General features: G+C 42.6%; 1 protein-coding gene across 1 annotated transcript in view; it reads right to left on the reverse strand.

The window, feature by feature from the left end:
* Nucleotides 1-14,004, reverse strand: part of SELP (selectin P) — a 46,421-nt gene that overhangs the window by 11,898 nt on the left and 20,519 nt on the right. Inside the window, exons 7-9 of the mRNA XM_052653927.1 lie at nt 11,401-11,586; nt 7,522-7,707; nt 3,947-4,132 (exon numbers count right to left, since the gene is read on the reverse strand). Coding sequence (XP_052509887.1) covers nt 3,947-4,132; nt 7,522-7,707; nt 11,401-11,586 — 558 coding nt within the window. The remainder of the gene's footprint in view (nt 1-3,946; nt 4,133-7,521; nt 7,708-11,400; nt 11,587-14,004) is intronic.

Below are 14,004 nucleotides of genomic sequence, written 5' to 3' on the forward strand. Positions count from 1 at the left end.
TGGATGAGCAGGGGTGTGGCAGAAGGACAGCGCTAGGATTGGGACTCAAAACCAGGACCCACACCTCCCCACCAAGGTGAGGTTGGTCATTAGGAGTCAGGTCCAGCAGTTGAACAGGGTCTCCAGAGAGTCAATGACAACGTGATTGAGGGAACAGTCATCATATCAGGATAGTGGCCCAACAGCCAGGAAGGTAGGGAACAGAGCAACTAGATGGGAGCAACTCAGTACCGTTTATGTTCAGGGAAAGGAATTCAGGTCCTGGTGGGTAAACGCAAGGGGGAAGATTAGGAAATGCAGGTGGAGCTCAAGTCCTAGAGAGCCCAGGAAACTGACATTCTAACAGAAAGGGAAATATCTGTGGACTCACTCAGAAAAATGGAGCCCCATTTTGCACCATGAGACTGTGCTCCACTTGCCACACCACCCCTATGTACTTGGTAGCCCTCAATCCCCTCTGATAAGAGTCCAGGACTCTGCAGAACACCATGTGAAAATCAGAGTTCACTGCTGAAAGTTTCAAAATTCATGGACTCAGGCATATGGGAAAAGGAGAGGAACTCTTTGCCTAAATCTAGAGCCTGAATTTGGAGAATGAGATAGAAACACAGGTCCAAAAGCCAGAGCTAACTATCAGGTTCAGACCAGGTTGGCAATTCCAAAGCCCATAGCTCACTAAAGCTGCTGCCCATGGTCAAGTTTGGTTTTAGACACTGGGCAGGGCCAGGCCTGAAATGTCACCTCTTGAGGAGAAAAGGAGGTAGAAAAGAGTCAGGAGAAATGGGGGCTTCAGAGATCACAGATTTTACAACCATGTTGATTGCAATGTATGATTTAAAACTTTCATGAGAAAAACAAAAACAAAAAACTTCAGTGAGGTATTTCTTATATCTCAGGGTTTTCTTTTTTTTTTTAGCCTTAAAACAGAATGTGGAAAAATAGAACTCATGATAAATGCCCATGGAATAAACAAATGAGTGATTGAGAAATCTGTGATGAAGCACAAGCCCTAAAGATATCAGCTATCAAAGTCCTAGATTCCTTGGATGGCTTGTAGTGAGCTTTTTTTTTTTTTTTTTGACAATAGATGATAGCATTTTGGACTTCCCAGGTGGCACAGTGGTAAAGAATCTGCCTGCTGATGCAGGATACACAAGATACATGGATTAGATCCCTGGGTTGGGAAGATCTCTTGAAGGAGGAAATGGCAACCCACTCTAGTATTCTGGCCTGGAAAACTCCATGGACAGAGACCCATGGACAAAGGAGCCTAGCCGGCTACAGTCCATGGAGTCACAAAGAGTCAGACAAGACAGCGCACACGCATGCACAGTAGCGTTTTATGTGCTTTAGCCTACAGAATCCTTGTCCAGGGGAAGAGCCTCAGAGGTGTCCTTGTCCACTCCTCTCCTTTTGGAATTGAGAATATCAGGGTGTGGCATGATCTTCTATGTGACTCCATAACTTCAGGGAAGAGCAATACAAGTCTTTGGATATTAATCTAGTGCTCATTCCACAAGAAGGAATAAGAAAGAATGAATATTTAGCTCTTTTCACTACTAGATTTCTAGAAACATACTCACTCATTTGATCACTCATTTTAGTTCATTTTAGTTCAACTAAAGTTCATTTTAGAACAACTGCTACTGCAGTTGCTGCTGCAACTAAACAAGAGCAGTGGAATTTACAAATGACTATCATTGCAGATGGGGACTGCAGCCATGAAATTAAAAGATGCTTGCTCCTTGGAAGAAAAGTTATGACCAACCTAGACAGCATATTAAAAAGCATAGACATTACTTTGCCAACAAAGGTCCATTTAGTCAAAGCTATGATTTGTCCAGTAGTCATGTATGGTTGTGAGAGTTGGACCATAAAGAAGGCTGAGCACCAAAGAATTGATGCTTTGGAACTGTGGTATTGGAGAAGGCTCTTGAGAGTTCCTTGGACGGCAAGGAGATCCAACCTGTTAATCCTAAAGGAAATCAGTCCTGAATATTCACTGGAAGGACTGATGTTGAAGCTGAAACTCCAATACTTTGACCACCTGATGTGAAGAACTGACTCATTTGAAAAGACCCTGATGCTGGGAAAGATTGAAGGCAGGGGGAGAAGGGGACAACAGAGGATGAAATGGTTGGATGGCATCACTGACACGATAGACATGAGTTTGGTAGGCGCTGGGAGTTGGTGATGGACAGGGAAGCCTGGTAGGCTGCTGTCTGTGGGGTCGCAGAGTCGAACAGGACTGAGCGACTGAACTGAGCTGAGCTGACCTGGGATTTAGAAACTGGCCACTGGGTGGCAGTGTAGTGCAGAGGTAAAAGCTCTAGTCCTGTAATCAGGCTAAACCTGGGTTTGAATCCTAACTGCACACTTTGTAGCTAAGATGTAGCACACACATCTTTGCCAGCTATTTATCTTCTCAAGCCTCATTTCTCCATCTTTAAAACAGGGATAATGATAACCATGTTAAGGATTGTGTGTATTGAATGCAAAAATGCAAATGTAATTGCTTGTACTTACGCAAACAATAAAAATTAGCTATTATTGCTGGTTTTATTATTCCTGACTATAGTACATGGAATAATAGAACAAAAGAACCAAAAAATGGTGCCTTTTTTTTTCCTTTGAGAATATTGCTTTTATTCTGGGTTTCATATGTTACAGGTAAAAAAAATACTGTATATTTGCTTATTCCTGCAACTTAAATTGTGTAATGTCTGTTTTTGAAAATTTATTTAATTGGAAGATAATTGTTTTACAATGTTGTGTTGGTTTCTGCCACACATGAATCAGCCATAGGTATACACATGTCCCCTCCCTCTTGAGCCTGCCTCCTGTCTACCACCCCATCCTAGCCCTCTAGGTTGTCACAGAGCAAAATGATGATGTTTGAAAGTAAACATGAGCAATAAATGCATCAGTTTGCAAACTTCTACTTTAGAGCACACTATCTCTGGTGGCTCAGATGGTAAAGAATCTGTCTGCAATGCAGAAGACCCAGGTTCAAGCCCTTGGTTGGGAAGATCCCCTGGAAAAGGGAACAGCTACCCACTTCAGTATTCTTGACTGGAGAATCTACATAGACAGAGGAGCCTGGCAGACTACAGTCCATGTGGTAACAAAGGGTCAGACGCAACTGAGCGATTAACAGTTTCACTTTCATATACCAGATATGTGTCAGCCAGATGTTTCAGGGGAATCATAGATAAGACCTGGCCATTGCCTTTGAGGATCCACTAATTCATTGTCAATAAGGCTTGGGTTTGAATAAATTTAACCAGCAAATGAGAAGATTCAGTTCAACAGATACTTGTCACACACCTACATTTTTCTTCTGTCTAGCTGCTGCAGGATATGCAAAGGTGAAGTTGGGACAGTCCCTGCCCTCAGGGAGCTTATAATCCATATGGAACTGGAGCAAGGAGAGGCTATACACAAATCTTTAGACTGAGACCCTCGAGGGGCTGGGATGGAATCACACCCACTCTGAGGTCAGCTCTGTCTGGGGCTTAGCAATGCTCAGTGAAGGAAGATGTCGGAATGAATAAGTGTGTAGTACGAAAATTCTTTATAATGAAGTAAAAGTCCCAGTGACATAGCTGAGCTTCATCACTAATAGTATGAATTTCCATAAATTACCTAATCTCTGAGCCTCTATTTTCTCATCCATAAAATGGCGATAATATTGCCTGTCCTCATTATTTCAGGATTGTGATAAACATCAAACATCACAATGACACTGAAATACATTATGGAACTATGAAATGGTTAAAGTTATTGTTACAAGAATACTCGAGGTGGGGAAGGTTTTGGTCTAGATTGTTATGCCTTGAAGAGAAGGCTTTCTTTAGCTTGAGGTTTACATGAACTCCTGATGATTAGGCTCCATTCTATACTGTTACCTGAGAAGCCATAAGAAAGGGTAAACCCATGGTCCTACCTTCACATGTTGGTGGGGAGCCCGTCCAGCGTCCAGATGGAGTACAGTCCAGTCTTTCTGGTCCGGATAAAGAGAATCCCTCATGACATGTGAACCAGCATGTGGACTTATAACTGGAACCTCCAAGAGGTTGGACACAAGTCTTTTCTCCATTCTGAGGGTTTGGCAGAGGTGCGCAGGTAACAGCTAGCATGGGCATAGACAAGGAGGAGAGAGGAGATTGTTTTAGAACACAGCCACTTAAATCAGTGTGTGTGTGTATGTGTGTGTCCTTAACAGACCAGTGCAGTACTGGGTTAGAACGATTGTTTAAATTGCATGTTACTAGTCACCAGTTAGACGTCCTGAAGGTGTGAAACGGCAGCTGACAGTGGGTTGGTATTCTGAGGCGCTTACCCCTAAAGAGATTTAAAGGAGCTTTAGGGGTGATTTAAAAGGATGCTGGCACTTTGTTGGGAAAGATGGTGATGGTGATGCAGCTCATGTTAGTTACCCCTGGATGAGAGCGGGAGTGACTGCTTCCTTGACACTTTCTTCAGAGGTAGACCCAATAACCTTGCCGGAAAACAATGACAAGTGATTGGAAATAGGGAAATGGAGTAAAATACTTTCTCCTCTTCCAAAAGTTCCTTCCCCCAACCAAGTGATGAACTCTGGGTCCAAAACTTGCCTCTGTTACTCACTAGCAGTGCATCTCTGGACAATAAACATACTGAACCTCAGTTGCTTCATCTATAAAATGGGAAAAATAACAATCTTTGCTTTGCAGAGAACCTCAAATTTATTATTATATAAAATAATAAGTGAACAAAATATAGGCAAAAATTAAATAAAAAAATCATGACACAAAGTAGGCAAATAATGTAACTGGCCATCTGCAAATGCTCTTTCCACCAGTCTCATCCTGTAGTGACCAGCAGCAAATGACTCTACCTGTCTACTTACAAAAAATGGGCAATAAGCTATCACAGCTCTTTGCCAAAGTTTATCCATGTGGAGTTTGTGGTGCTAGAGGATTTGATTTGGTTAGAGATCATGCTCTGTGACTTTCGGCCAGTCCCTTAACCTCTCTGAATTTCCATGTTTATTCACCTTTAAAATCTGGATAATAGCATTACATAGTTCTCAGGATTTTTATAAGGTTCAAAAATGAAAACACTATGTATGCAAATGTTAATGGCTGCCAAGATATCCCTCAGCCAATTAATGAAATAAAACTCAATTAAACACTCTAGCTTTTAAAAAAATGAATACATGGTTTAAGGTGTTTCTTCTGCATTCTTTGGCCTGGTTGGGTCGTGTGTGGCTTTAGACCAGAGACAGTGGTAGTGTGGATGAACCAGGGCTGTCTTTCAGCCACAGATTTGAACTGCTTGAGGCTTTGTGAGCATTTTCTGCACCTGTCTCTTCCCTTCTTCTCTCCAGCTACATCCCCCATCTCATCCATTGGTCCAAAGACCTGGTATTTTCCACCGCTTGAAAAGTCTGTCTGTATTCGGTGTGGGGGTGAGGAGAGGGGAGAGGAGACAAGTCAAGAAGGACAAGTGTGGTGCGATGAGTGTTGGTGCATGAGTCTGTGTGCCACTCTATTGTGACTTTGCCTTCTGATAGCTGGGGTGGGAAGGTGGGGGTGTGGCATTGGAAAAGGAAACTGATAACACATTTGGGGCACATTACAACAGCTAGTAGGTTGCAAGCCTCATGGTACCTTCCTGCCCAGACCACATTTGGGTATTTCACATGATGCTCGCTCAGCAGCAAGAGGAGAAAGTTCAGTCAGAGTAAACAAAGAACTAAAAGCGGAAGGGAACTAGAAGGTCACAGGAAGCCGTGGTGAGTGTCAGCCTCCCTCCTGTGAAACACCCACAGGCAGGCCAGTATGGAGCAATGAACTGTAATCTGTGCCCTGCACAGCCCAAGGCTGTCCGGAAAGGTGCTGTGCACTGGAACGCCCTCAGGGACTCCCAAGTTCTTCCCTACAGTCGTGTGGACTTTGTAGTGTATCCAGGCTTCAGCGTAGCCAGGGTGAGAGCTGAGGGGCCAAGGTCACAAGCCTCAGCCTGGTCTCTGCAGACCCAGCTCGGAAGGTGGGCTCAGCCTTAGCCCCCGGGGCTTGCCAGGCTCTCTTGTGTCTGGGGATAAAGACCACGCAGCTCTGCTGAGCTGGTCAGCCCCTTTGTTCATTCATTGGTTCACTCTGTGTTGACCTAACTTAATAGTAGTGTGCGTGTATGTGTGCTTGTGTGTGCTTATGTGTGACCTGAATAGCAAGTGGTTTCCTTTTTATTAAAAACATGTATCTGTCTGCTTTTACTCATGTTGAAAGCAGGCACAAAGCGAAAAGCAAAGGCAAACAATGCAGAATTGTCTAGTATTTTACCTATCTAATTTTATTATTAAGCTTATATGTGCCTCATAAAAATACTAATTGTGTGGAGGGGAAAGTGGGAAAACACTGGAGGAATTTATACAATAATGGAGAAACATAACCAGTGTCTATTTTAGGGTGGGGTATTTTGGGGACAGTATGTAAGATTTTTTTGTTTATTTATTTTTCTAGAGCTTTTATAAATACAAATGTTATCTTTTAAAGGTAAGTAATGTTAGTCGCTCAGTCATGCCCAACTCTTTGCGACCCCATGGACTGTAGCCCACCAGGCTCCTCTGTCTCTGAGATTTTCCAGGCAAGGATACTGGAGTGGGTTACCATTTCCTTCTCCAGGGGATCTTCCCAACCCAGGGATCAAACCCAGGTCTCCTGCACTGCAGGCAGATTCTTTACCTACTGAGCTACAAGAGAAGCTTTTATAAATACAAATGTTATCTTTTAAAGGTAGGGTTTGACATAAATATAAGTAAATAATTGGATAGAAAAAGGAATGGAGAGTATAAAAAGTATACATCTATCTTTCAGTTTCCAAACCCAGATGATCAGAACCAGTTCTATTTCACTCAATAACTGGCTTTATTTTATATCAGGTGAAATGCAGACATATATGATTATAGTGAATAGGTACTTTTTTTCTTCCGAGAATCCTGTGACTTTGCATGTGTAGATTAGTTTCTTTCTGTTTTCATCACTCTTCACTTTACTCTAAGTGGGTTTCTCCAATCTTGTTTGCAGCCAGGCACCTGTAAATGCTGCCCCTCCCATTCTCCTATTAAACCCATGCGCTGCCTGCCATTCCACCACTACACTCTGTGTTTCCTAGGATTAAAGTGCCAGGTTACTCTTGGAACAACATCATGGGACTGTCTTTTTCCCTGGCCTTCTTTCCAGCGACTATCTTTAGCCAAGTGAGAACAGTGAACCTAGTTCATGATAGGGACCTTCAGCCCACTCCCCTGTCCGGCTGTCGGACTTCCTGTCGCTTGTGGTATCTGCCAGCCCCTCAAGGCCTCTGCACGTGGGATCCCTATGTGACCTGATAACAAGGGCTTCCTGATGATAGTGTTTATTCATTTTCTAGTCCATTTCAGGCTTCTGTCCCCTAGACAGTTACTACCTTTTAAATATAGCTTTTTAAAATAACTCTACAATTTGTTTCCAAGACACTGGAAAGAGTTCATCCTACCTTGGCATTCTGGAAAAGGAGCATCCCAGTTCCCTGTATCCAGGCATTGCAGCACACTTGCTCCCACCAGGAATGAACCTTCATCGCAGGTGAAGCTGCAGGTCGACTGGTACCTATAGTCACCAAAGGGATGCGAGCAGTTCACCCGGGCCTTGTTTGAGGTCGGAAGAGCCTGGCACTGCAATGCTAAGGAGGGAGGAAGTAGGGAGTGAGGAAGGAGTAATACACAAGTACTCATTGATTCCCACCCCTTAACTCTTTCTAATGCTGACAAGAAGGATCTCTGAATTGGGCATGTTTAACCAGGAGGATGAGAAAAGTATCATATAGTCACAATGCCAGTTGAATGACTTTATGAGGAAACGCTGAGTCATTGTTAAGCATTTGATAATATGCATCCATAGTTTTAAAAATATTGTAATTTTGGACCCAAGAATCGATGCTAAGTATGTAATAAGATGCATATCAAAAATCATTTTGGAGAAATTTTATCATATCATTTGTGAGAGCAAATACTGAAAACAAACATAAATACCACTAAATTTTTATCATTTATCATAAGTGAAAGTCATTCAGTCGTGTCCGACTCTTTGTGGCCCCATGAACTATACAGTCCATGGAATTCTCCAGACCAGAATACTGGAGTGGGTAGCCTTTCCCTTCTCCAGGGGATCTTCCCAACCCAGGGATCAAACCCAGGTCTCCCGCATTGCAGGTGGATTCTTTACCAGCTAAGCCACCAGAGAAGCCCCCTTTTTTTTTTATCATATGTGAGAGCAAAATATTGAAAACAAACATAACCGCCACTAGTTAGAGGCTAAAAATTAACTATGGTGGAGCCATGAAAGGAATATGCTCTATTGCACCTTGAAAAGATGTGAGAGGTGTCTCAATGTACAATGTTAGGTGAAAAAGCAGAATAAAAATTATATGTACACTATGATCTCAGTCATATGAAGTAGATGGCTTTAAATGGAGAGAACAGCTGTATTTTATATATAAGTCTTTTCTCATCTTTAAAATGGGAGCCATAATTTTAACAACCTCATGGAGTTAAACTAAAATACTCAATAAATATTATATATTGCCATTATTACTAATAGTAGTAGTAGCAGCAGCAGTAGTATCAGTAGCAGTCATAGTCTTAAAATCGTTCTAGCTATGCATCAGGTGCTGACCTAGCCTGTCAGAGTGGAAGACGCTAGGAAGGCCTATCAGGGGAGTTACTGCAACCATGTAACTGGATGCTTAAGAGAATAAGCCCGTTTTCTATTATCTGCCTGCAGACAAGAATGGCTCCAGTGACCCCTTAAGAACCCCTCCGTTTTTTTAAAATTCCAGTACATTTTATTCTGAGAAAATAGCCCATACAAATTTCCCCACTATTTGATTTTAAAAGTTTAAGTGTGGGATAGGAGTTTTGAGAAAGTCTGACTCTAAATGTGGATGTCATCTATGATATATGTGACTAGTTGGAACCTTCACTGCTTTATCTCAGTAATCAGTTCTTTACTGAGAGCTCATTGCATGTCAAACATAATATGAAAGTAACACTTTAATTAAAGACAAGGTTGGAGTATTCAACCTTATATTTTAAAGATACCTATCCAACTAAGAATACAAGTGATTACACTTCTTGAGTACTTAAGAATCATAATGTGTTTATTTGTTCGTTTGCTTGTTCAATAGCTAAGACGTGTCTGGCTCTTTCAACTCAATGTTGAAACCCATCAGGCTCCTCTGTCCATGGGATCCACCACGCAAGGACACTGGAGTAGGTTGCCATTTCCTTCTCCAGGGCATCCCCCCGAATCAGGGATTGAACCCCCATCTCCTGAACTGCAGGCTGACTCCCCACCACTGAGCCATCTGGGGAGCCCAGTTTGCTTATTATTGTGTATTACATAATGACAGAATGAACTTATCTCTGATTTTGAAAGAACGAACAATATGGTATTACTGTCTCTGCTCTACTTTTTAATGTAGATATTGAGCATTCAATATATTTTAGTACAATTATCTCTAGAAATATTTTACTGCTTTGCCACATTATTATTACTTATGTGCAGGAGCAGTCTGGTGCTAAAGGACATGCCTCTTGACCAGATAAAGAAAAATTCTAGAAACAAGTGGAAACAAGAAACTTTAGCTAATGCATTTTCATCCCTTTAGATTTTAACCTGGCTTGTTCATTAAAAATAGATGGGACAAAAGTAACAAACATATATTTGGTAACCCCTCCCTTTTAAGCATGTCTCAGTGCTCTCTGCGTCTTTGTCTCTCAGACAATAGATCCCATTCCCCTCCCTGAGCCTCACCATCATAGTGCTTAGTAATCTAGTCCTCTACTGCCTCACTTTTTTTTTTCCATTTTTTAACTGTAGTAAAATACACATTGCATAAAACCTATCTTTTACCAGTGAACCATTTCTAAGTGTACAGTCCAGAGGTATTAAGTATATTCATAGTTTTGTGCAACCATCAACACCATCCATCTCCAAAACATTCTTCTTTACCTCCAACTGAAACTCTGTATTCATTAAACAGTAACTACCCATACCCACTCCCTCCAGTCCCCAGCAACAACCATTTTAATACTTTTTGTCTCATGGATTTTGACTACTCTAAGTACCTCCCATATGTGGAATCATTGAGTACTTGTCTTGGTGACTGGCTTACTACCCTCAGCTTAATGTCCTTGAATTCACCCACGTTGTAGCATGTGTCAGAAAAGTGAAAGTGTTCGTCACTCAGTCGTGTCCGACTCTTTGCGACCCCATGGACTGTAGCCCGCCAGGCTCCTCTGTCCATGGGATTCTCCAGGCAAGAATACTGGAGTGGGTTGCCATTCCCTTCTCCAGGGAATCCCTACCCAAGTATTGAACCTGAGTCTCCTGCGTTGCAGGCAGATTCTTTACCATCTAAACTACCAGGGAAACCAGAGTCTCCTTCCATTTTAAGGCTGAATAATATTCCATTGTATGGATACATCACACTTTTCCTTATCCATTCATCTGTGTGGGACACTTGGGTTTCTTCCATATTTTAACTATTATGAATAGTGCTGCTGTGAACATGGGTGTATACATCTCTCTTCAAGACCTTGCTTTCAAACCACTGCCTCATTTTAAAACCAGGGTATACTTCAACCCAGGAAATTCACATAAATTTTTTGGGATCTCACATAAGATGCTATTAATAGTATTTCACTTCTGGGACATAAATTCTGTGTGGGGTTCCCCCTGTAAAAGAAAATAATCCTAGTGGCTTCCCTATTTTGTTCTTCAAGAGCAAAATATTGAGAACAGGAGCTATTTAAAGGAGATGATTTTGTAAAATCAGATCAGAGACATATGATTTACAAAGTAATGTTATTATCATTATTTTACCTACATTTATGAAGCTCATGCAGTTTTAACCTTGCATTTACACACTTTAATCCACAACCACTAATGAGGTGGGTAGGTAAGGCAAACGTTAGTACCTTTACGTTGCAGGTGACACTGAGTTTCAGAGAGACCAAGAGCTTGTTGTCAGGACATGACGGAACTGGACTAAGTCTTGTCATTACTCTGGCACTGTACCAGCTGTTCCTCATGTATCATTCCTCTGTCTCAACCCCCTCTCCTTCATGCTAACTCACCACATCTGTGTCGATCAATGTAGCTCTCACCTTGCATTTCAGGATGCTGTAATGAACATGTCCCCAAGACTGCCTTCACCCACTACTGCATCTGAGTGCCCAGCACAAAGGGTCTGGCACAGGATAGATGCTCAGTGAACGTTTGAGCAATAACTGAATGACAGAACTAAATGTAGATGCTGATGCCTGTAATAAGCCGAAAGGCATGGAAGCAGCATGATGATGTCACAGTATACCTTGACAGACTGGGGCTGGCGCTGTCCACTCTCCCGAATCAGCACATCGAACTGTGTCAGCTCCTCTCAGCGTGAAACCCTCAGCACAACGAAAGCTACAGCTGGTGTTGTACTGAAATGCTCTCGGAGACGGGGAGCAATCCATGCTTCCATGGGCAGGACTCTCCAGGGACTCACAGGCAATGGCTAAATGGAAATAGTGATTGTCAGAAACTGGGCAGTGGAAGGGCTCAATTCTTTTGCGGAACAGCCCCTCAAGAGATCGTGCATCTTTTTGACTCACATTGTCAGTATATTCAGAACCCCAAATCGTCCTTTTTCCAAATGGGGAATCTTCCTGGAGCACCTTCCCTTCCCCTCCCCTTCTTTGCCTGGATTTCTCACCTGCCCTTCAAGTCTCAGCTTACACTACACTTTGCTTAAGAAACCTTCCCTGCCCATCCCAGCTCGGGGTAGAACCCCTTCCAGCATGCTCCCACAGCCCCTGTGCTTGAGCTGTTCATGCCCTATTATAACTCTGCCCCTTAGACTGCAGTCTCCTTGTGGCTGATGTCAGTCATCCAGAGTTGTATCCCAGAGCCTGGCAGTGTTTGGGACATTGAAGGTACTCTTTAAATATTCATTGGAAATATTTGTGAAAATTGTATCTGTACGGAGGAGATATAGCCAGACTGAACTTTTAAGGAAAAAGCTAAAACAACATAGCTTATTGTTGACACTCTGATACCCAGCCCAATAAAAGGATTATAAATGAGCCTTGTTTCTGGAACACAGGATGTCATCCTAAACAGACTTCGGTTGCCAAGTGAGTGTGCAGCCCAAGGTCAGTTCCTGAGCATAATTAAGTCCCAAGTGACCTCAGTTCTGATAAAGGCTGATTTCCTTCATGCTCTTCCTTGACAAAGAATTTCATCTCCAGAATATTCCTGGAGTTTTTCAGGATACAAAGACTGCACACACTGACCTTAGACCTCTAGGTTTTACAGAATCAGGGTTTTTAAGTTCCAAAGATCCTTTAGCGTTTCTCTCTAACTTTGCAGGTTAAAAGTGAGGTTTAGAAATTTTAAGTGACATCCCTAAGGTTTCACAGTAGACAGTAATAGAGCTGGGCTTATAATTCAGGTCTTCCAGGAATTCACTTATCCAGTATTTAATTTCCCGCTATGCTATTCCTCATTTTTGCTTGATAAGATGCAATTGGTGTGAGGTATAAGGCAGTTGCACAGAACGCAGTTTTGTGGTATTAGATACCTGCCTTGGATTGTATCATAGCCTCTCTTTCAGTGCGGTGTTCCTCTGATCCTTTGTTAAAGACTGCCACCAGGGACTATGATGAGCAATCTGTCTGTGTGTCCTGATAGCCAGTGTTCTGACTCTGTCTGAAGTATAGCAGGGACACTGACCCACAGCTTCTAGACACGTGAGGCAGGCAGGGAAAAAAAGAGGCAGAAACAAAGGCTCTCTTCAAGGTACTTTATACATACTATTTAATTGTATACTTTTTATATGCTTCATCCTTATTAAAGCTCCTTGAAATTCATAGTTCATTTCACAGAAGCCCCTTACAATTCATAGCTCATTTTACAGAGGAGAAAACCATCCCTCCTGGGGGCTGAACAACCCATTTCAGGATCAGAGCCTGGAAAAGATCATACTGATATTAAAAGCCCTTGATCCTCCTCACTGTGTCATGACTCCTTGCCTAAATACACAGCATGAACTTATACTTCCCAGTGGACTGGGGGCTGCTGATGAAAAAATCCTACCCTTGAAGGCTGGCAAGGGTGGGGTCCCCCAGCCAGGGCCAAGGCAGCAGTTTGTCCTTGCCCCTCACTCAATGGCAAGGTTTGCATTCAAATTTGCAGCTAGAGCCACTGCAAGGGAAATGAGGGGATGGACACAGTCCAGGATTCCTTTGGTAGGGGCTTCCAGGAACTCACACTGCATAGCTGGCCAGAATCACCAAGGCCATAGAGAAAGGAACTGAGGAAGGAGAAGAACCATGCTCACAGCTGGGAGAGCAATGGTGAAACCACCTCTGAAAATCTAAGTGGAGCTAGGAATCTGTAAGGGTCAGGAGATCCTAATGATGTTTGTCCAGACTTGTAGAACCAAGCTTCAGGAGGACCTTAATCTCTTTAAAAGAAAAGTTTCTTTCAAGACTCCTTTGTCAAATGTCCTCTAACCCCTTTACTGCTAGAAAGCTCTCCTGGTAGGTCTTCTAGCATCTACTTACAGATGGAGATGTCTCCATTCCATCTTAGGTGAAATTTATGAATGAGCTCGTTCTGAAATTACTTGAGGGCAGTGAGTTTTGGGGAGAGGAGGACTTCTAAATTTTGTTTACAGTCAATAGTAAAATCAGCCTCTTGTTCTTCTAGAGCCTGACACTCCTTTCCTATCCCAGATGAACCCAGTCTAGCTGTGTGTGTGTGTGTGTGTGTGTGTGTGTATGTGTTAGTCGCTCAGTCATGTTGCTTGACATGACTGAGTCTCTTGACTCTTTGCAACGCCATGGACTGTAGCCCATCAGATTCCTCTATCCATGAAATTTTCTAGGCAGGAATACTGGAGTGGGTAGCTTCTCCCTTCTCCAGGGGATCT

The sequence above is a fragment of the Budorcas taxicolor genome, chromosome 16 (assembly GCF_023091745.1).
Source record: "Budorcas taxicolor isolate Tak-1 chromosome 16, Takin1.1, whole genome shotgun sequence".
Classification (NCBI taxonomy): Eukaryota; Metazoa; Chordata; class Mammalia; order Artiodactyla; family Bovidae; genus Budorcas; species Budorcas taxicolor.